Source organism: Procambarus clarkii, chromosome 23 (genome assembly GCF_040958095.1).
Source record: "Procambarus clarkii isolate CNS0578487 chromosome 23, FALCON_Pclarkii_2.0, whole genome shotgun sequence".
NCBI classification, from domain to species: domain Eukaryota; kingdom Metazoa; phylum Arthropoda; class Malacostraca; order Decapoda; family Cambaridae; genus Procambarus; species Procambarus clarkii.
The window spans coordinates 32,486,197-32,504,374 of record NC_091172.1 but is presented as its reverse complement, the minus strand read 5'-3'; the positions used below and the strand labels follow the sequence as shown (position 1 = coordinate 32,504,374).

The following is an 18,178-nucleotide window of genomic DNA, read 5'->3' as shown; positions in this document are numbered from 1 at the left end:
TAAGGTAATGGGAAGACACACAAAACACAAGTAAATTAACAATGAAATTTTAATTACTCTAGAAAAACAAGACATGAATAAAGTTAAGCACATAAAATATAAAAGACAAGTCAACAAACAAAATAATATTAATCTGTGTAGACACTCTATGTAAATAAAAAGACCTGGTCTATAGAACTCACTCCCTAACGAATTTAAAAAGTGTCCAACTTTTGCCTTATTCAAAAATAAAACGAAAAAGTATCTAATTTCATCTTCATAGTTTCCCACCTTGTGCTCTAATTCACACTGTGTCTAGTGCTACCCAATCCTCCAATATATGTACCTAAGCCATGTAACTTTACCATTGTAATCTTTGATATCATCTGATATCTGGTTGTTATATTGAGTGCATATTCTACTGCATTATTCCTTGAAATGATCCTCAAATTGTACTTTAGTGAACCAATGAATAACCCTGAAATTTTACCCTAATGTACCTAGTAATCCTTGTTCATTATAGTGTATTATTATTATTGTGTATTAATCTAAACTCCGTTTACTGTGCCAAAATTTCTTACAATGTACCTGTAAACATTTTTTGTCAATTTTACTGTAAATTCTCTACTTAAAATTATGTTAGTTTAAAGACTTGCCCGAAACGCTATGCGTGCTAGTGGTTTTACGAGAATGTAAAATCAACATAATTTGTATGTACTCTCTTAACCCTCGATGTACCTTCTTGTATATAAATAAATAAATAAATAAATTGTATACCACGTATGTAAGACCAATCCTGGAGTATGCGGCCCCAGCACGGAGCCCGTACCTTGTCAAGCACAAGACGAAGCTGGAAGAAGTTCGGAGGTATGCTGCTAGGCTAGTCCAGAACTAAGAGGCATGAGTTACGAGGAAAAGTTGAGGGAACTGAACCTCACGTGGCTGGAAGACAGAAGAACTCGGGGAGACATGATCACCACATACAAAATTCTCAGAGAATTGACAGGGTAGACAAGGATGGATTATTTAACACGGGCGGTACACGCACAAGGGGACACAGGTGGAAGCTGAGTACCCAAATGAGCCACAGAGACATTAAAAAGAACTTTTTCAGTGTCAGAGTAGTTAGTAAATGGAATGCACTAGGAAATGATGTGGTGGAGGCTGACTCCATACACAGTTTCAAATGTAGATATGATAGAGCCCAGTAGGCTCAGGAACCTGTACACCAGTTGATTGACGGTTGAGAGGCGGGACCAAAGAGCCAAAGCTCAACCCCCGCAAGCACAATTAGGTGAGTACATACACGTACACATACAAGCAGACACCCTTCAGTAAGACATGGTGACAGTACCCCCGCAGGAGACTAACTAATACACAAAAATAGATTGGAAGGGAACTCTCGGGGGAAAGCGCCAAGCCATTACGACTACATAGCACTTGGAAGGGATCAAGATACGGGCACAAAATGGAGAAACAGGCAGGAGTGACAGGGAAGGTGCTCCAGTGGATGAAGGATTACCACTGCGACATAAAATATGTCAGAGTAACAGGAGAGGCTTCAGAGTGGCGGGAAGACATCAGTGTCGTTCCAAAAGGGACAGTTGGATTTGGATTTTTTGGATTTGATGTTCAAAAAGCTTGGAAAGGATGTGGAAGGAAGAGGGATGTGGAGGTGAAATTCTTGGAAGAGGATGTGGACGTGGAGTGAGGAGGCTTGAAAGTTGGGTGGCCGCGTCACTATGAGTTGGCATGATGTTTTGGTCTTGACCTTGTTGATGGTTCTTATTCTGCGGCAGTAGGCTAGTGATGTGACGGTTGGCTGCTGTCCAGGTTTAGGCGGGGGTGTTCTCTCTGACCTGGAGGAGGCGTCTTCCCTACTGAGTTGGTGAAACTATTCTTACATTAACTGAGATTTGGTGGTTTCTATCTCGTGGGAGTGCGTTTCAATAGTCAGCACAGGACCTCTGGTAACGGAGTTCCTTCCGGGTCTTGGGGTTCGTCGCGGGCATCTTCCTCGACTGAAGAGTAACCCGGGTCGAAGTACTCTCTCTTCAGGATAGTGAGGTCAGTGTGTCTCCACATTATTTATGTGTGGACATACATTTGGTGAGGGAATTTGTCGGGGTTCTTGTTGGCAATGATCTCGTTGAATTGTACGGCCAGTTGGTTTTTAGTACTGCTGTTGCCCTTGAATTCGGTATCCCCTTCAATGCAGAGGAGGTAACAAGGGGCGCCTCGTGTCTGTCTTACGCCTCTTGCATGTGGGTTCGGGTTCAATCCAGGAGACTTCAAGTTCTGGAAGATCCATGTTGTCTTCTGGTTGAGTTGCTGGTTCTGTTGCTATCGCATCCGCTTGGTGATCTTGGTTTATCGTCAGTGGAGGGAGTTGATGTAGCCATTGGGTGATTGGCTGTCAGGTATGGGGTGGCTTGGGGCCGTGCGGTAGCTGATGCCAGGGTCGGTGGTGTTGCTAGCACTGTTCTCGGTTCCTAAGCGAGGATGTCGTGGGCATTGTTGCTGCTGGTCCCGTTGTTGTTGTGGCCTGGTCTGGTCGAGTTGAAGCAACTTGTGTAATCTGTAGTAAGTCCGCTGAGACAGATATCCTGGGGTAATCCGTTGGCCTCCAGCAGCCTGTAGAGTATAGTTACGTACTTGGTGACGTCCGTCCCTGCCAGCTTCTCCGCGAGGTTAATCAGTACAGCGACCAGAGTGGTGGCGACCGAGGCCGCTGATTGGTTGGTAGCAGTGGCTGGAGCCGAAGCGGTAGCAGTTTTTTTTTATTATTATTATTTTCTACCACAGACGTGGCCACACATTTACAATGCTAACCAGCATATATACATTTTCTTCTGTCCTCCATGGACAGGGTTAGAGATGTGTTAAACATATAGTTCAGGGATTTATTGAACAATCAACCACAGAAGGTGATTCGGTGCTTTTAAAATGCTAAGCTAACCTACATACGTAAATACATAGATACACTGATTTACTTATGCCCTACATAAAGTGTTCGATGTGTCTTTTACATAGTGTCATTAATGTGCATTTACAAAGGTGAAATGTAATTCTGATCAGCTTCCATATATACTTTATACCCATACATATACATACACACACACATATACATACATATATACACACACACATGCATTCACATACATTTGTCTCATTTACTCTGACAGGGTGAGATAGCTGATAAAGAAACTAGTGTGCAATTAAGCACTTAATCACTGAAGGTGATGAAGGTGCTTTTACAAGCTCAGGTTATATAGTTACATCATATATATACATTGTATGATTGATATATTACATGGTCAGTCTTGGATACAAGTCCAATATATCATCAAGTGTTCCAGTACTCATATAGTAATTACACAGTTCAGCATACCTCAGCCCAGGAGGGCGAAAGTCAGTCAATATGGGACATTATACAATATAATGTTCAAGAGAGTGCATGTTTTCTCTTTCACAAAGTTGACACATTGTGTATTCGACATTTGGGTTTTGAGAAAGCTGCCAGATACGTCTATATCCCAGGCGTATTCTGGCCACTATAACATCACATTGCCGGGTTCTTGTTCTATTAGTCACTGTCAGCCCCAAAGATCTCAGTACATAGGCAAGACAACAACTCCAGCGTTATGGAATCCGAGGCCTTGCCCTTGACTACATCCGATCCTATCTTAGTGATAGACACCAATATGTAACCATCAATGATACAACTTCTTCCACTCTACCAATTACCATTGGAGTGCCACAGGGCAGTATCTTAGGACCTCTTCTATTTCTTATATATATAAATGATCTGCCTAATGTCTCTAATATTCTTAAACCTATATTGTTTGCTGACGATACTACCCTTATCTATTCAAACCCTGTGGGAACCGACCTGTGAGATTTATATTTATTTAATTTATATGAATTTATATTTACGTTAATTTATATACTTCGATAGCAATTTGTATAATGATAAGTGGACTGTATTTCTGCAATAATCTCATAATCTCACAAATCGATCCTCTACACATTAGGGGGGGTTTATTAGTTTATATATATGCAGCCAATCAAACTACAGAATTAACTACATACATTGAAGAGGTTCCTTATCTTATAGTACAGCAGGTTAGTCCACCAGGTATAACTAGGGTGTAGACACCAAATTATCCTCTTTGAGGTAGCTTCCATATCACCCAGTAACTGGTGCACAAATCTTGCTTCCTCGTCTTGACCTGTCAAAAGTGCGCTAGCTGTGAAGCCAGATTCTATATATGACAAGTATATCAGAGAAAACTGTACATGGAACATTGAAGACCTGGCTTAATTACCTTTAGTTTGAGGCTTCCACGTGATCTAACCGGGTCACCCTATATCCTGACATTAATGGCCATAAATGAATGATAAACGGGTTTCGGATAGACACTTAACTTGAATTTGTAGACAGCGTGTTGACAATGGTACACCTTTGGCTTCCATAACACTACGTCCAAGTAAAATTAACAGGAGCCGAATTTGCTCCCGTGTGCCTCTGGTCTCAATAAACAATGGCTGTTTAACACTCCATACTATTGACGTTACTGGCCGACATTGTCCAGATATGATAGGAGCTAAATTTGCTCCACACGTCTCGGAGGTGACACAACAATGGCTGCCCTCCTTCCCCACTCTGACGCCTGGCCTACTTTGTCCAGATTTCAGAAAGTGATAGAAGGGTCACATTTACTCTACTTTAATATTGATAATTAAGTTAATTTATATAAGATGTTTTTATGATGGTAAAGTCCAAAGACTAATGTATTTAAGAATAATTCCCACCATAATAGGTGGAGAATATAATAGTATGTGGTGATGATATCCCGTTTTCTATAGACGGTAATTCCACTACAAGTTACGTTTTCTATGGGTAACTTGTTTATACAACACAGCTCTTATCTGTCTGTATGATATTATTATTAAATGGTGTCGGATTTTCCGACAAACCCCAACCCACATACACTAAATAATGTTGTGAATAATGTTTAGTTTAGTTCATTTATTATGTACCCCATACCCATCCTGTGGGCGGTAGTGGAAAGGGTTACAGAGGCACATAATGGGCTCAGGGACTGAACCCCACAATTCATTTAGCTAAGCAAGTTACAATCTTGATGAGCTAGTTACAAAATTCAGTATAAGTCGTCACATCAACAATGGGTTCGAGATCGACCTCAAGTACAGGTTCTAAATTAAGCAACTGACATATGTGGAGAGCTAGTGTCAAAATTTATATGTTTGTCCTGCACACCGCCCCCCATCCAGTGGGCAGCGGTGGATAGGTTACAATCACTTAGTTACTACCTACAGTTAGCAAACTGGGGATATTTGGCTAAAATTTCTGGTAGCAGATCATTTTGAATGAAATATTGACACGATAATGATGAATTAAAAAAAGTCCACTTATGGATGTCAACTAACATTAAACATAGAAAAGACTTACTACATCTTATTTGGAAGCAAATCATCGAATGCAATTCAGCTACAGATAGACAACATTAGCATCAGTAATAAAAAATGATGGCAATTTTCTTGGCCTATTTTTTTTTTTTTTTTTTTTTTTTTTTTTTTTTTTTTTTTTTTTTTTTTTTTTTTTTTTTTTTTTTTTTTAGATATATACAAGAGTTGTTACATTCTTGTACAGCCACTAGTACGCGTAGCGTTTCGGGCAAGTCCTTAATCCTATGGTCCCTGGAATACGATCCCCTGCCGCGAAGAATCGTTTTTTCATCCAAGTACACATTTTACTGTTGCGTTAAACAGAGACTACAGTTAAGGAATTGCGCCCAGTAAATCCTCCCCGGCCAGGATACGAACCCATGACATAGCGCTCGCGGAACGCCAGGCGAGTGTCTTACCACTACACCACGGAGACTGCCCAAACCCACTGCTACACCACTGCTGTCTCTTGTCTATTCCTAGACAAGAGACTCAACTTCAGCACCCACATTCAACACATAAATAAGAAAGTCTCTAAGACAGTTGGTATACTCTATTTTATTTTATTTTATTTTATTTATGCATATACAAGAATGTACATAAGGAATGTGAGGATACAAATATAGTAATTAGTCTTGTAAAGCCACTAGCACGCGCAGCGTTTCGGGCAGGTCCTTAATCTAAGAAAATTTTAAGGAGGTAAATACTTGCAAAATTTATAGACAAAAAAATGATAACAGATTACATGAAATGAAAAAAAAAAGATGAGAGAAAATTGTAGGTACAGTATATTAAAGCACATAGGTAGCTCTCTAAAATAAGATATTATGTTCCTAACTCTGCTCCTCTCTCACTATATTATGCATAATCTACCCCTATCTTAATTATAGTATCTGTGCATGGGGGTCTACCACTGCAAACCACCTTAAGCCCATCATCACACAGCAAAAATCTGCTATCAGAATAATAACAAACTCTGCTTTCAGACAACACTCAGCTCCCTTGTTTAAATCCCTAAACTTGCTAAATATTAACTCCCTCCACATATTCTCTTGTGTCAACTACATTTACAAAACCCTGTTCTTAAATGCAAACCATGCTCTGAAACTCTCCCTGGACAGATGTAATAGGACCCATTATCACCGCACCATAAATAAATATCTCTTTGATATCCCCAGGGTCAAACTTAATCTGTGTAAACACTCTATGCAAATTAAGGGACCTAGTCTATGGAACTCACTCCCTAGTGAATTGAAAAGCTGTCAAACTTTTGCCTTATTTAAAAGCAAAACCAAAAAGTACCTAATTTCATCTTCTTAGTTTCCTACACTGAGCTTTAAATTTGCTCTGTACCTAGTGTTACCCAATCTCCCAATTTTTAGGTACTTAACCCAAACAACTTTATCATTGTGTTCATTGCTGTCTTCTACTATGTGCTAGCCATATGCTGTATTGTGCCTACCAATTTTTGTCAACTACCATTCAAGCTGTCATTGCAATCAATATGAGCTACCTATGTGCTTTAATATAGCTACAATTTTCTCTCATCTTTTTTTCTTGCCTTGTAACTGTTATCATTTATTATAAATTTTGCAAGTATTTACCTACTTAAAATTTTCTTAGATTAATAAGGACCTGCCCGAAACGCTGCGCGTGCTAGTGGCTTTACAAGATTGTAATTACCATATTATGTATCCTCACAATCCCAATGTACCTTCTTGTATATGCATAAATAAAAATAAATAAATACATATAGCACTTGGAAGGGGTCAGGATTAGGGTTTGGGATGGGACGAGGGGGACAGGAATGGTGCCCAACCATTTGGACGGTCGGGGATTGAACGCCGACCTGCATGAAGTGAGACCGTCGCACTACAATCCAGCCCAAGTGGTTTGGACAAGAGATAAATGAGACGCTCGTGAAACCGAAGAACGGTACAAAATGCACCGCTCCTGTGCCAAGTAAGTCCACTACGGGCTCACAAAAGGTCGTGCTATTTGCCCCGCTCCTGTGCCAGGTAAGTTACGGGCTCACTACTACTTGTAGTAGTACAGGCCCGTACTACTTGGAACCTGTTCCGAGTAGCTGAATCTATAACAACAACAACAACAAACCGAAGAAGAAACATTAATGGAGACAAAGGAAAGTCAAGAAACTATTGTAATTCATGAGAGGGTGTAGGCGGGAGTGTGGCCCAGGTGCTGCTGCCCACACCCAGGGTTCCGGGACACAACAACGGCATGCAATAACCAAGAATATTTACCTCTTTGGCGGGGGCGGTGTGTGGGCAGCCTGAGTGGCACCTCCAGTCAGCTGTGGGGTCGAGGGGGGCGGAGGAGACGAGAGGACCCCCACACCCCGGACACAGCGGGGACCCCAGAAAAGTTCCCAGCTCGGTGGGGTCTTGGCACCGCCTGCAGGTGCAGGTGAACTGCTTGGAGACTCGCAGGTGATCTTGCCGGAGCATGGTGGCCCACAGGGGGTCGGTGTAGCAGGTGGTGACGATAGCTCCCTCGGGAATGTGGTCTACAGCCCTCAGCACCAGGTCTCCGCGGTTACTGAACCACTGCTGAGTGTTGGCGCGGCACTCGTGGGTCAGCAGGGATGCCACGGGGTAGAGGCCGTGCACGCGCGTGTCAAACCCCAGCGGCACCTCGAAGCCATTGGTGTCCCAGACGGAGCACACGCGGTGCACCAGGGCAGGGTCGGCGGCCGCCTGCAGGGTGTTCGTCACCACCGCCACGATGTGCTTCTGGTTCACTCTGTAGCGCTGTGAGTCCCTTTCGACGTTCCCTTGTAACGCCATGATAACCTTTCTATTCATGTCACTATGGCCCATAGCGAGGATCGTCCGAACTGCCGGCTGCACCACATATTGGCGCAGCACCTCCAGACACCTCTGCTGGCGCAAGGTCTTCTGCGCCTGTTGCAGCAGCGCCTGCGCCTGGGTCCGCTCCTCGCAGGGCAAGGATGCCAGGCGCTCCCATATCACTTTTTCTTCCTGCCTGGCCTCCTCGGAGGAATCACCTAGGCCCAGGCGCCGCAGGAGTGCACACTCCTCCTGGTGCTCCTCCGTCAGACACTGAGCGCCACACAGGAAGAAGCCACAGTCGGGACAGGTGAAGTCCCCGGCGCGCCTGAAGCACGAGAGGCAGTATGGTGGAGACTTGGCTCTCAGGGCCAGCACCAGCGGCGGCTCCACCAGTAGCACCTCCCCTGGCCTCACGCCCCTCCGAGCCACCAAGTGCCGCCCGTACACTTCACTCACGCCCACCTTCAGGGCGCCACTCACGCCCCCACGCGCCTCCACTTCCGGTAAAGTTGTCTCCCAGGACACTTCTTCTCTCCACGCCTGAATTTTGGCCAGCAGGTCCTCGTGCGGGAGGGCCATGTTGGTGGCCCAGGACGGCGGTGTGGGTAGCCAGGTGGGGTTGTGAGGCACCAGCTGCACCATGTACTCCTCCAGCACCCTCACACCATCACTCTCCTTCCCCGTGACTCCTACGCCACTCACGTTCCTGGCACAGTTTTCTGAGCCTGTTGTTGTTGTAGGCAATTGCTCATTGGCAGCCATTTTTCTCCCTAGAAGAGAAATAATCACAGAATTAAAACCAAGTAAATTCCCACTCCACCGAACACATTCCCATTGTCAGCGCTGGTCCCCACATAATCACATCCACCCGTTTGATGAAGATTAAGCCACCCAAGAGGTGGCACGGGCATGAGTAGCCCGTGAGACCTCCCCCCCCTCCCCTTTCTCCCTATTGTCACCCCTCCACCCCGCCCCCCCCCAATCACCTCACCCCGCTGCCTTCCCTTATTACCACGAAAGAGCTGTGTGGAGTAAGCAAACCAATGAGTTTGCTGGAGAACTGGTAACCATAGTGAAATACCTGATATAGCGATAGCCTCTTAATTATAATACTGGAAATTGCTAGACTAATTTATCTATTTATTTATTATACACAAACAGTTAATTGTGTGCACTCTTACTGCCTTGCTGAAAATGCCTTTTTGTGGTGCATGCAACTACGGACGTCAAAGTTGACCAATGGTATGAACAGATCATGTCACACGTAAGTTTACTTTCTAGAATGCAAACTACAAACTGAAAGAAAAATCACACTGTCCAAGTACACTGACGATTCAATATAGCAAGTGAAAGGACGTGACGTGTTGGCATGACCCCCCAACGGTACCACAACTGTGAGGATCGTACCAGTTAATAATTGTACATCCACCTTACGGGTTAGCTATTCTTTTATCACTCAAATGTATTGAACAGAAAATAGCAGTAGACAGTATAATAGTCATAGGCTTCATTCCCCCATTACTAGCGACATAAAAAAGTCAGTTTTATGGCCAAAGGCAGCCACATATTACATCTTATGGGGTGCATAATAAACTAACGCTCACAAGATATGTGGTGAACAATTAGGGTCGAGGCTCGACTCTAATGTTTATTTTTGTATCGTATCCTCGTCTGATAATCATTTGCTTCTACTATTTCTCCAATTAATTCCTTCCGCTTGTCCTCCACTTTTACACTAAACACGTTCCTGTTCACATCCCCAGGACTCGCCTGCGGTCACTATATACAACACACCTTTCATCTCTTTTTCTAGCTATAATTTTGTTTATTTTGGAAGGTATTCTCTGCGAGGGCTGGAGACTGTCCCGAGTGATGTGTATACAGCTCCACGCAGGTCGACAGCTTCTAGCGTCCTCAGAGTTGTCACTCATACAGATGTGGGAAAGTATGTCAACCACCTACCAGATCCTATTCTTCTGTTATATCAACTATCAAACTCTAGTCCCCTCTTAAACCATGCCAGGTTTAATTCCTCTTTTATGTCAACTACCAGTCTCTACTCCTCTGTTATGTCAAATATCAGGTACTAGCCCTATGTGATGTCAACTGTCAAGTTCTACTCCTCTGTTATGTCCACTATCAGCCCCATTACTGAGGGTGCGTTCGTATACCCACGGTGAGGGTTAGTGGATTAGACTCACACCACATAAAGAACCATCCTGGTGACCTGTATTTTGTGAACCCATATTCAGTAGGGAAGCTGTATAATGTTGTGTACTTAAGCTTGCCCATATTAATAAAAATGCAAAGCACACGAGGGTGGGGGTTCGAAGACTACATTAGAGGGGGGTGTTGTTCGAAGTCAACACGAGGGCATATTCAAAACCCACATGAGGGAGTGTTCGAAGCCCTCATGAGGGTATATTCAAAGCCCATATGAGGATGGGTTGGTTAAAAGCACACGCGGACCGTTGTTTCTGCCGTTGACTCGAACTACTTCAAAATATTTCACCTACCAATTCATACCTTCATTTTACACATATTCGGAGAAAACAAAATTAGAGTTTAACCCACTTTTTTCACAGTATAATTTTTCTTATTTGCGGAAAAATGAAAATAACCAAAAATTCTGTAACTTGCGCTACCAAGAGCCCGGCACGAGGCTTGTCCTGAAATAATGTTGTACGCCGTAGCCTTATTCTGCCTTGTATTTTCTGTTTTCAACAACCATAATTCAATTTCTTCGCGGTGCACTGTAAACTGAGGATGACTACTGACGTGTACCTGGGTGTGCGAGTGCCACAGGACTACTGTAGACCACAAGCCAGCTACCGTGACACACCTTGGCGGCTCAGGCTATTTTGAGTGCCTCAGTTATTTTTAATTTCCTGTATTTACTTCCGGCCTTGTGCGTTGTTGCTGGGTTTGGGGAGGAATTTGTGGTCCAGCCACATGCAGGCCGCCAAGTGCGTGTGTGTGGGGAGGAGGGTGATAGTCTAGGCATGTTGTTTGTGTCACACTACAATACACACGCTACCATATTCCTCTGTTTAGGAACAACTCGTATCTTAAACCTCAGTCCTTTAATATCCCAGGCATCACATCATGGTCCTCCGTCAATATCCCAGGCATCACATCATGGTCCTCCGTCAATATCCCAGGCATCACATCATCGTCCTCCGTCAATATCCCAGGCATCACATCCATGGTCCTCCGTCACTATCCCAGGCATCATATTATGGTCCTCCGTCACTATCCTAGGCCTCACAGGGTCTTCCGTCAATATCCCAGGCATATCAAGGTCTAAAAGGAAAAGAAGCTAAATGCAAATTAAAAAAATGCAGAAAATGATGAACCTATATGGTTTAATCAGGGGAGGTAAAGTGGCAGAGCAACTAAGTACAAGGGCATGGAGAACTTACATAAATAACAGAACACCAGGAACACCAGAGAGCAGAGGGCCAGGAATGAGTGGCTCAGAGTGAGAAGAGAGGCAGTGAGAGAGAATGAAATGACATAGCGAATAAAGCAGACCCAACCCAAATTGCTGCACAGCCACATCAGGAGGAAAACAACAGTGAAGTTTATAGTTTAGTTCATTTATTATGCACCCCATACCCATCTTGTGGGCGGTAGTGGAAAGGGTTACAGAGGCACATAATGGGCTCAGGGACTGAACCCCACAATTCATTTAGCTAAGCAAGTTACAATCTCGATGAGCTAGTTACAAAATTCAGTATAAGTCGTCACATCAACAATGGGTTCGAGATCGACCTCAAGTACAGTTTCTAATTTAAGCAACTGACATATGTGGAGAGCTAGTGTCAAAATTGATATGTTTGTCCTGCACACCACCCCCCCATCCAGTGGGCAGCGGTGGATAGGTTACAATCACTTAGTTACTACCTACAGTTAGCAAACTGGGGATATTTGGCAAAATTTCTGGTAGCAGATCATTTTGAATGAAATATTGACACATCGTTGGAACATTGGTTATAGAATTGTCTCTGAATTCACGTATCTTTTCACACTCCATCACATAGTGACGGAGGGTGTGCGAATAATTTTGTTGACACAGTTCACATTTAGTCAGGTCTACATAAGCAGATAATGAGAATTCCCAAAGATACTTGTAACCGAGTCTAAGCCAAGTAAACGAATACGAAATCATACTACTTGTGAAGGAGGAAATGTATATGTTTATCTCTCAGAATGTTTGGTAACATGTTTATTGTTTGTGATGTGTGTCTATGTATGTACTAACACGTTGTACTGAACGGGGTGAGAATAGCTTGAGCTACCTCATCCCTTTGTGTGTATTTTACCTCAATAAACTTATTTCAATTTCAATTTCAATTTCAATACGAAATCCTTTATAATTAATAATTTACACAACAAACTTAATCCTTACGACAGCTTATTGTTTTTGTTTATATTTATGCATGTATTGTTAATTAATAAATTCTGGAATTTTAAATTTCACTCTAATATGCAAAGAAGACATTTAATTAAACCAGATGACAACATGAACATAACGAGCAGAAACTCCCAGGAAAAGTGACTAACATAATGAAGAGGAACCTTGTTGCTAGAGACATCTAGCGCAGAGAATACACATCAATTCGAACTTTCTTGTAATAAATAATAAATAAATAAATGTTTATTTAGGTAAGGTACATACATACAAGAGATTTTACAAAGTTTGTTGGATTAATAGATAGAGCTAGTACATACAATGCTTAAAGCCACTATTACGCAAAGCGTTTCGGGCAGCTTCGGGCAGAGCGTTGTCTTATTTTTAGACAGAGTATATCTTTCAAAAACTTTTTTAACTAATTACCAATATTCTTGTACTATAGAAATCATAGTGTATACTTGTTGGTCTATATATAATTTTTTAGAAAAACAGGAATTAATGCGCAAGTGGTGACGAGTGGCATCAAGAGGGTTGCCAACGTGGCGTTATGAAAATCGTGGACATGTTTCGCAGCTTAGTATAGGGTTCACACCGCGCATGCGTCAAAAACTTTAAATTCAAAGACAGAACGGAGTGCTCAGGGGCGGTGGTGTTGTTGTTGTGTATTCTGTTGTGTGTTGTAGCCAGGTGAGTCTGTCCACCATGGTGGTTATTGTTGGGAAGGAGAGGAGTGTCCGCGCGCGGGAGGTGCACGTGTATATGTGTGGTTTGTCTTGTTAATTAAGGAGAGTTTGACACGTTGGTAATGTGAAGGCGAATGTTTGCTCCAGTTATAATTCATGTCTAATTATTATGGAACGTTGTAGTGTTACAATATTAAATTATTGAATGTGGTTGTGGCAGGCATAATTGTTGTGGCTTGTATTTGGTGTTTGTTCTTGTCAAGAAACGTTGTAAGTTTATATTCCTTGTCAGTGGAATGCTGAGTGGACAGCGCTCTGGGTTCGTAGTCTTAAGTTTCCAAACTATAATTCGATCCCAGGCGGAGACAAATGGGCAGTTTTTCACCCTGATGCTCCTGTTCATCTAGTAAAGATACCTGGGAGTTAGACAGCTGCTATAGGCTACTTCCTGGGTGTGTGTGTGAGAAAATTAGGCTTAAGAACTTGCCCGAAATGCTATGCATGCTAGTGGCTGTACAAGAATGTAAAAACTCTTGTATATATTAAACAAAAAAAAAAAGAGGTGCTCGTTATTACTGTATTGGAAAAGCTAACTACTGAGCCGTACTGTGTGTTGCTAATATTGTGGCCGGTGTTGAGATTCAAGAGCAGAAGTTTTTACACATGGGACAAAATCGTACTGAAGCGACCTTAAGTCATAAATACTCCATCAAAGTAAAATTGACACAAGCAACACTTAGTGGGCCAGCCAGAGGCTTAAGGCCTGTGCAGGAATATCCCTGGCCCCCCCCCCCCAAAAAAAAAATCCCTTCTAACTTGGCCCAAGAGTCAGAGGTGGCTCCCTGAGGGCCCCCAGCACCACGGGGGCCGGTGTTCCCAGCACCACAGGGGGCCGGCAAGAGGCTGGAGGCCCACACAGCCTCCAAGTGTTGACCTGCCAGTGTGTGCATGTGTCCCCCAGCTGGCTCTACTGTTCACTGGACTCCTCACAGAAGCAAGAAGTCCAAAATCCTGTATTGTTCATGACATAGTTGCTATCTCAAAACTTGGCACTTGGTTAAATTTTACACGAGGGCCACTACAGTATATAATGGGCTCGATGGAGACGGAAAGCAGGCGGCTTGTTTAAAGTCGCCCAGTTATTAGCAGGGATTTGAAATTGAAGGTTTCTTAAATTTATAATTGTTGAAAACTACTTGCTGCACTCAATTATAGCAATGAGCCTATAACAGCAATAATTTAAGCCTATTGAGTACCTGCTGACTAACATATCAACCAATTTGTTTTATATTTAAATTTGCCTAAAGTTACACGTCCTACTCAATTATTAATTTTAACCCCAACCAGGTGTAACAGAGACCAATGTAATTAAATTTTTTTCATTGTTTTGGAAACCCAGAAAAGTTGTTAGTTGGAAAGAGTGACTTAAGAATAGGTGACTTCTCATGCTTTAAAATTTAGCACAATAGTGATGTGTGGATAAATTGAGTTGTATAGTGAGAATGCCATGATGCAATTGAATCTAAAGGTCTCTTGAAGAAACCTAATAATCTATTGACTTGACAGTCTTGATGCACTGCCTACTTGGCTGCAGGTAATCAGCCGTTGTAATACCCTGTACTTCATTCACGTCACGCTGCTGTTTGTCCAGTAGCTTGCTTTTTTTTCATTCTTGTTAACTACATTACTTTGGATGTCGGCATTAAATTGTCTGCCATTCATTAGGTTAGTTTACTAAAATATTTAGTTTTGCTTGTAATGTGTTGCTCTAATGGTGTTGTAACTTTCCCTCTTTAGTGTCGTTGGCAAGTTTAGGTATTGTACCGTATTAGCCATCAATTGATGTCATATAAATCGCAGGACCAAAACTGATCCCAAAAAGGACTCCTATAGCATTCCCTACCGTCAAAGTGGTTGGGCACCATTCCTTCCCTCCGCTCCCATCCTAGATCCTTATTCTGATCTCTTCAAAGTGCTATATACTCTAGTTGTACTGGCTTGGCACACTCATCATAATTCCCTTCTCTTCTGTGCAGCATCTATTCGTCCAATAGTTCATTTAGAATTAAAAGTTTGTATTCAGATACTGTAATTTTTCAATCAACTTGATAGTGCATGTGTACAGTACCTGTATCTTCGATGAGGCCCTTTATCACATGCTTTCTGAAAAATGTACTTTGCGATATTTACCACCTTGTACAGTATTGTTGAAAATTTTAAAAATTATCGGGAAATAACGTTCACTGACAGCTGATTATCTGATCGTTTCCCTCTGTACGGGTGACATTTGGAAACTTCCACTCCTATGGCACTTTTCCTGTGTCTAACCATACATTTTAGTTATTAAAAATGTTCCAATTTTAAGCTTTTTAACTTTAATATTTTTTGGATAAAATATCAGAATTGGCCATTTTCTCTTATTTAGCACCAAATAGTACTATGTATCCTGTTCAGAAATAATGATAAATCAAAGGAGTTCTTGTTCATTGCTCAGTAATGGATTTTTTTCTTTTACATTTTCCACCGTAAATAGAGAAGTGGAAAAACTTTAATTTCTGACTTCATCCTGTCACTATTTTCTGCTGATATTGGACCAATTGACTAGCAATCCTTTCATGTACAAGTACAAAACTTCTGGATTTGCTTTGCCATTTTATGCAATATAGGATTGTTTTCTTCATGGTCTACCAAAACCAGTTTCTTAGCTATTCACTGTAACAATAATGCTCTACTGAAGTCCCCATTGTTTTTTCCTTGTTTTAGTTGTTCTTGGCAACTTTGTATTTTTTTGCCATTGTGGTTTGATGGATACTTTAGATTGCCTGTTGCATAAAAACTGACAGTTTATGCATACTATAGTCTCCAGGAGACCTTACACTAAAATTAGCATAAACTGCAGTGCAGTTTATGCATACTACAGTCTAAGGTTATGACCATGTTATGTTCTAAAATAAAATAATTTGTTTAGGTATAATTTTTTTCCACTTTTGTAGTGTTCATTTTTTTGTGGCCATTTATCTTAGTCAATATTAAATGTATTTGGTGATTGATCACTTGAATTGATCTTCTGATTGGTTCCATTATTTCCAACTTTCTCTTAAACGTGGGAAATGTTTAATTGGTTTGACTTTAGTCCAACGGGAAATGGTGGTAGGAAACTAGAAAGGTGTGGTTGAGTGCTGGTGGGAATGTGCTGGCAAAAAAAATATAAAATAAACAAATGGAATAAAATTAATGTAAATAATTTAACTTTTTCAGTCAAGCATGGATGAAAATTGTCCACTAGATGTGCTACCTAAGTTCCCCTCAGCAGCAGCAGCAAGGACCCTTGGTAAAAGAATACTCACAAGTTACTACACCAGTGTTGGGTCTCCGCTCGCCTTTAAAGGATATAGCAAACCATCCCTCGGAGGCTCGAACAGTCAAAAGAGAAAAGGTGAAAAACCTTTAGTTTTAACAGTAGCTGCAAATAATTAAAAAAATATATATATATAGCTTTTTTTGGACTATGTTTAACCTTTTGTCAATAAGTTTTGTATTCTTTCCAAAGATACGGGCAGTGTACCCCAGACACGAGTTTGACAGTCAGTTGGATCAGGATGAAAGAAGTTGGCGTGATCGTACAGAGGTCATCACTAGACTTGATCACGATGCATATCAGATGTTTGCACAAGAAGTAATTAGTGATGCTGTAAGCAAAGTTGAAGAGTCTATCAAGTAAGCTTTTTTCTAAAATATTGCAGATGCAAAATGTTCCATATTTTTCATTTGATGTTTTGTTTCTCAATATTGGTTTTAAAGAGGCTCATGAGATGTTAGGTTGCATGGGCTCATGTGCGCACCTCTGTTTGCACTCAGCATCATTTGCACTAAATAACTTAAAGGTCTGAGATGAGGGGGGGGCTCATGCTGTTTGCTCTGGCCTGGACCCACGATTCGTAGGCATTTCTGGTCATTTCCTGCGGCCTGCTGTGGCGTTGGGTGGTTGCTCCTCCTTCTGGGGGTTAGGGGGGCTGGCAGGGTAGGCCTCTTCCCCTGCGCTCTATCGGGTCATCCTGGAGTGGGTACGCTTGGGTGTGGTCGAAACGATGGCGTCCCTCAGATGGGTTTCCCACCTGTTTCCAGTTCCAAAATGGGACACTGTGGATCTGAAGTTTATTCTGGACTAGCCCTGTCTGAACCCCTGGGTCTTTTGCCCCCTCCTTTCAGATGAACACTGTCCTAGGTCCAGCTGCTTTTGGATCCGGGCACTTGGTTGATGTCCCTGGACCTCCATGACGTGTATTGGCACATCCCAATTCATCCGAGGATCAGGGGACAGGCTTGGTTTTGTTGTGGAGCGGCTCTCGTTTTTACACGCCTTACCTGAGTCGTGGTGACCCATTTGCATATGTTAGGGGTCGGGTTCTGGCTTATCTTGACGACTGGCTGGTCTGTGTGTCTGCTCGCCAGGGATTTTCTTTTTGTCCCAGCTCTCCAGGTTCGGGTTTTTGGTAAACTGGAGCAGCCCATCCTCCAAAGACCCAAAAGTGATTCCATACACCCGCCAAACCCCCTGTTTATGACTTAAAAAAAATTTACACAAGACTCGCAACTGATTTCGTTAGAACAGTTCCGGAACAAGTGCTTCACTGACAAATTTTGTTCGAACTACAACGCTGTAAATGCTTCACTCACGTACTACAAATAATTGCCAACAGAACCTAAACACCTAACCTAACCTATGCCTATATATGCACAATATGCTAATATATTATAATATTAATTTATATTTTGAGAAATTCCTGTTTTGAATGAACAGCTTGTTAAAATTT

General features: G+C 42.1%; 1 protein-coding gene and 1 non-coding gene across 2 annotated transcripts in view; one reads left to right on the top strand and one right to left on the bottom strand.

Annotated features, from left to right (window-relative positions):
• Positions 1-11,042, bottom strand: part of LOC123763989 (SET and MYND domain-containing protein 4) — a 27,691-nt gene extending 16,649 nt beyond the window's left edge. Inside the window, exons 1-2 of the transcript XR_011229459.1 lie at positions 10,910-11,042; positions 7,716-9,034 (exon numbers count right to left, since the gene is read on the bottom strand). This is a non-coding gene — a transcript (SET and MYND domain-containing protein 4). The remainder of the gene's footprint in view (positions 1-7,715; positions 9,035-10,909) is intronic.
• A 2,195-nt stretch (positions 11,043-13,237) lies between these two features.
• The window catches only part of LOC123763895 (titin homolog), a 33,031-nt gene continuing 28,090 nt past the window's right edge, over positions 13,238-18,178 (top strand). Inside the window, 3 exon segments of the mRNA XM_069330119.1 lie at positions 13,238-13,368; positions 16,623-16,800; positions 16,915-17,081. Coding sequence (XP_069186220.1) covers positions 16,651-16,800; positions 16,915-17,081 — 317 coding nt within the window. The 5' untranslated portion in view covers positions 13,238-13,368; positions 16,623-16,650.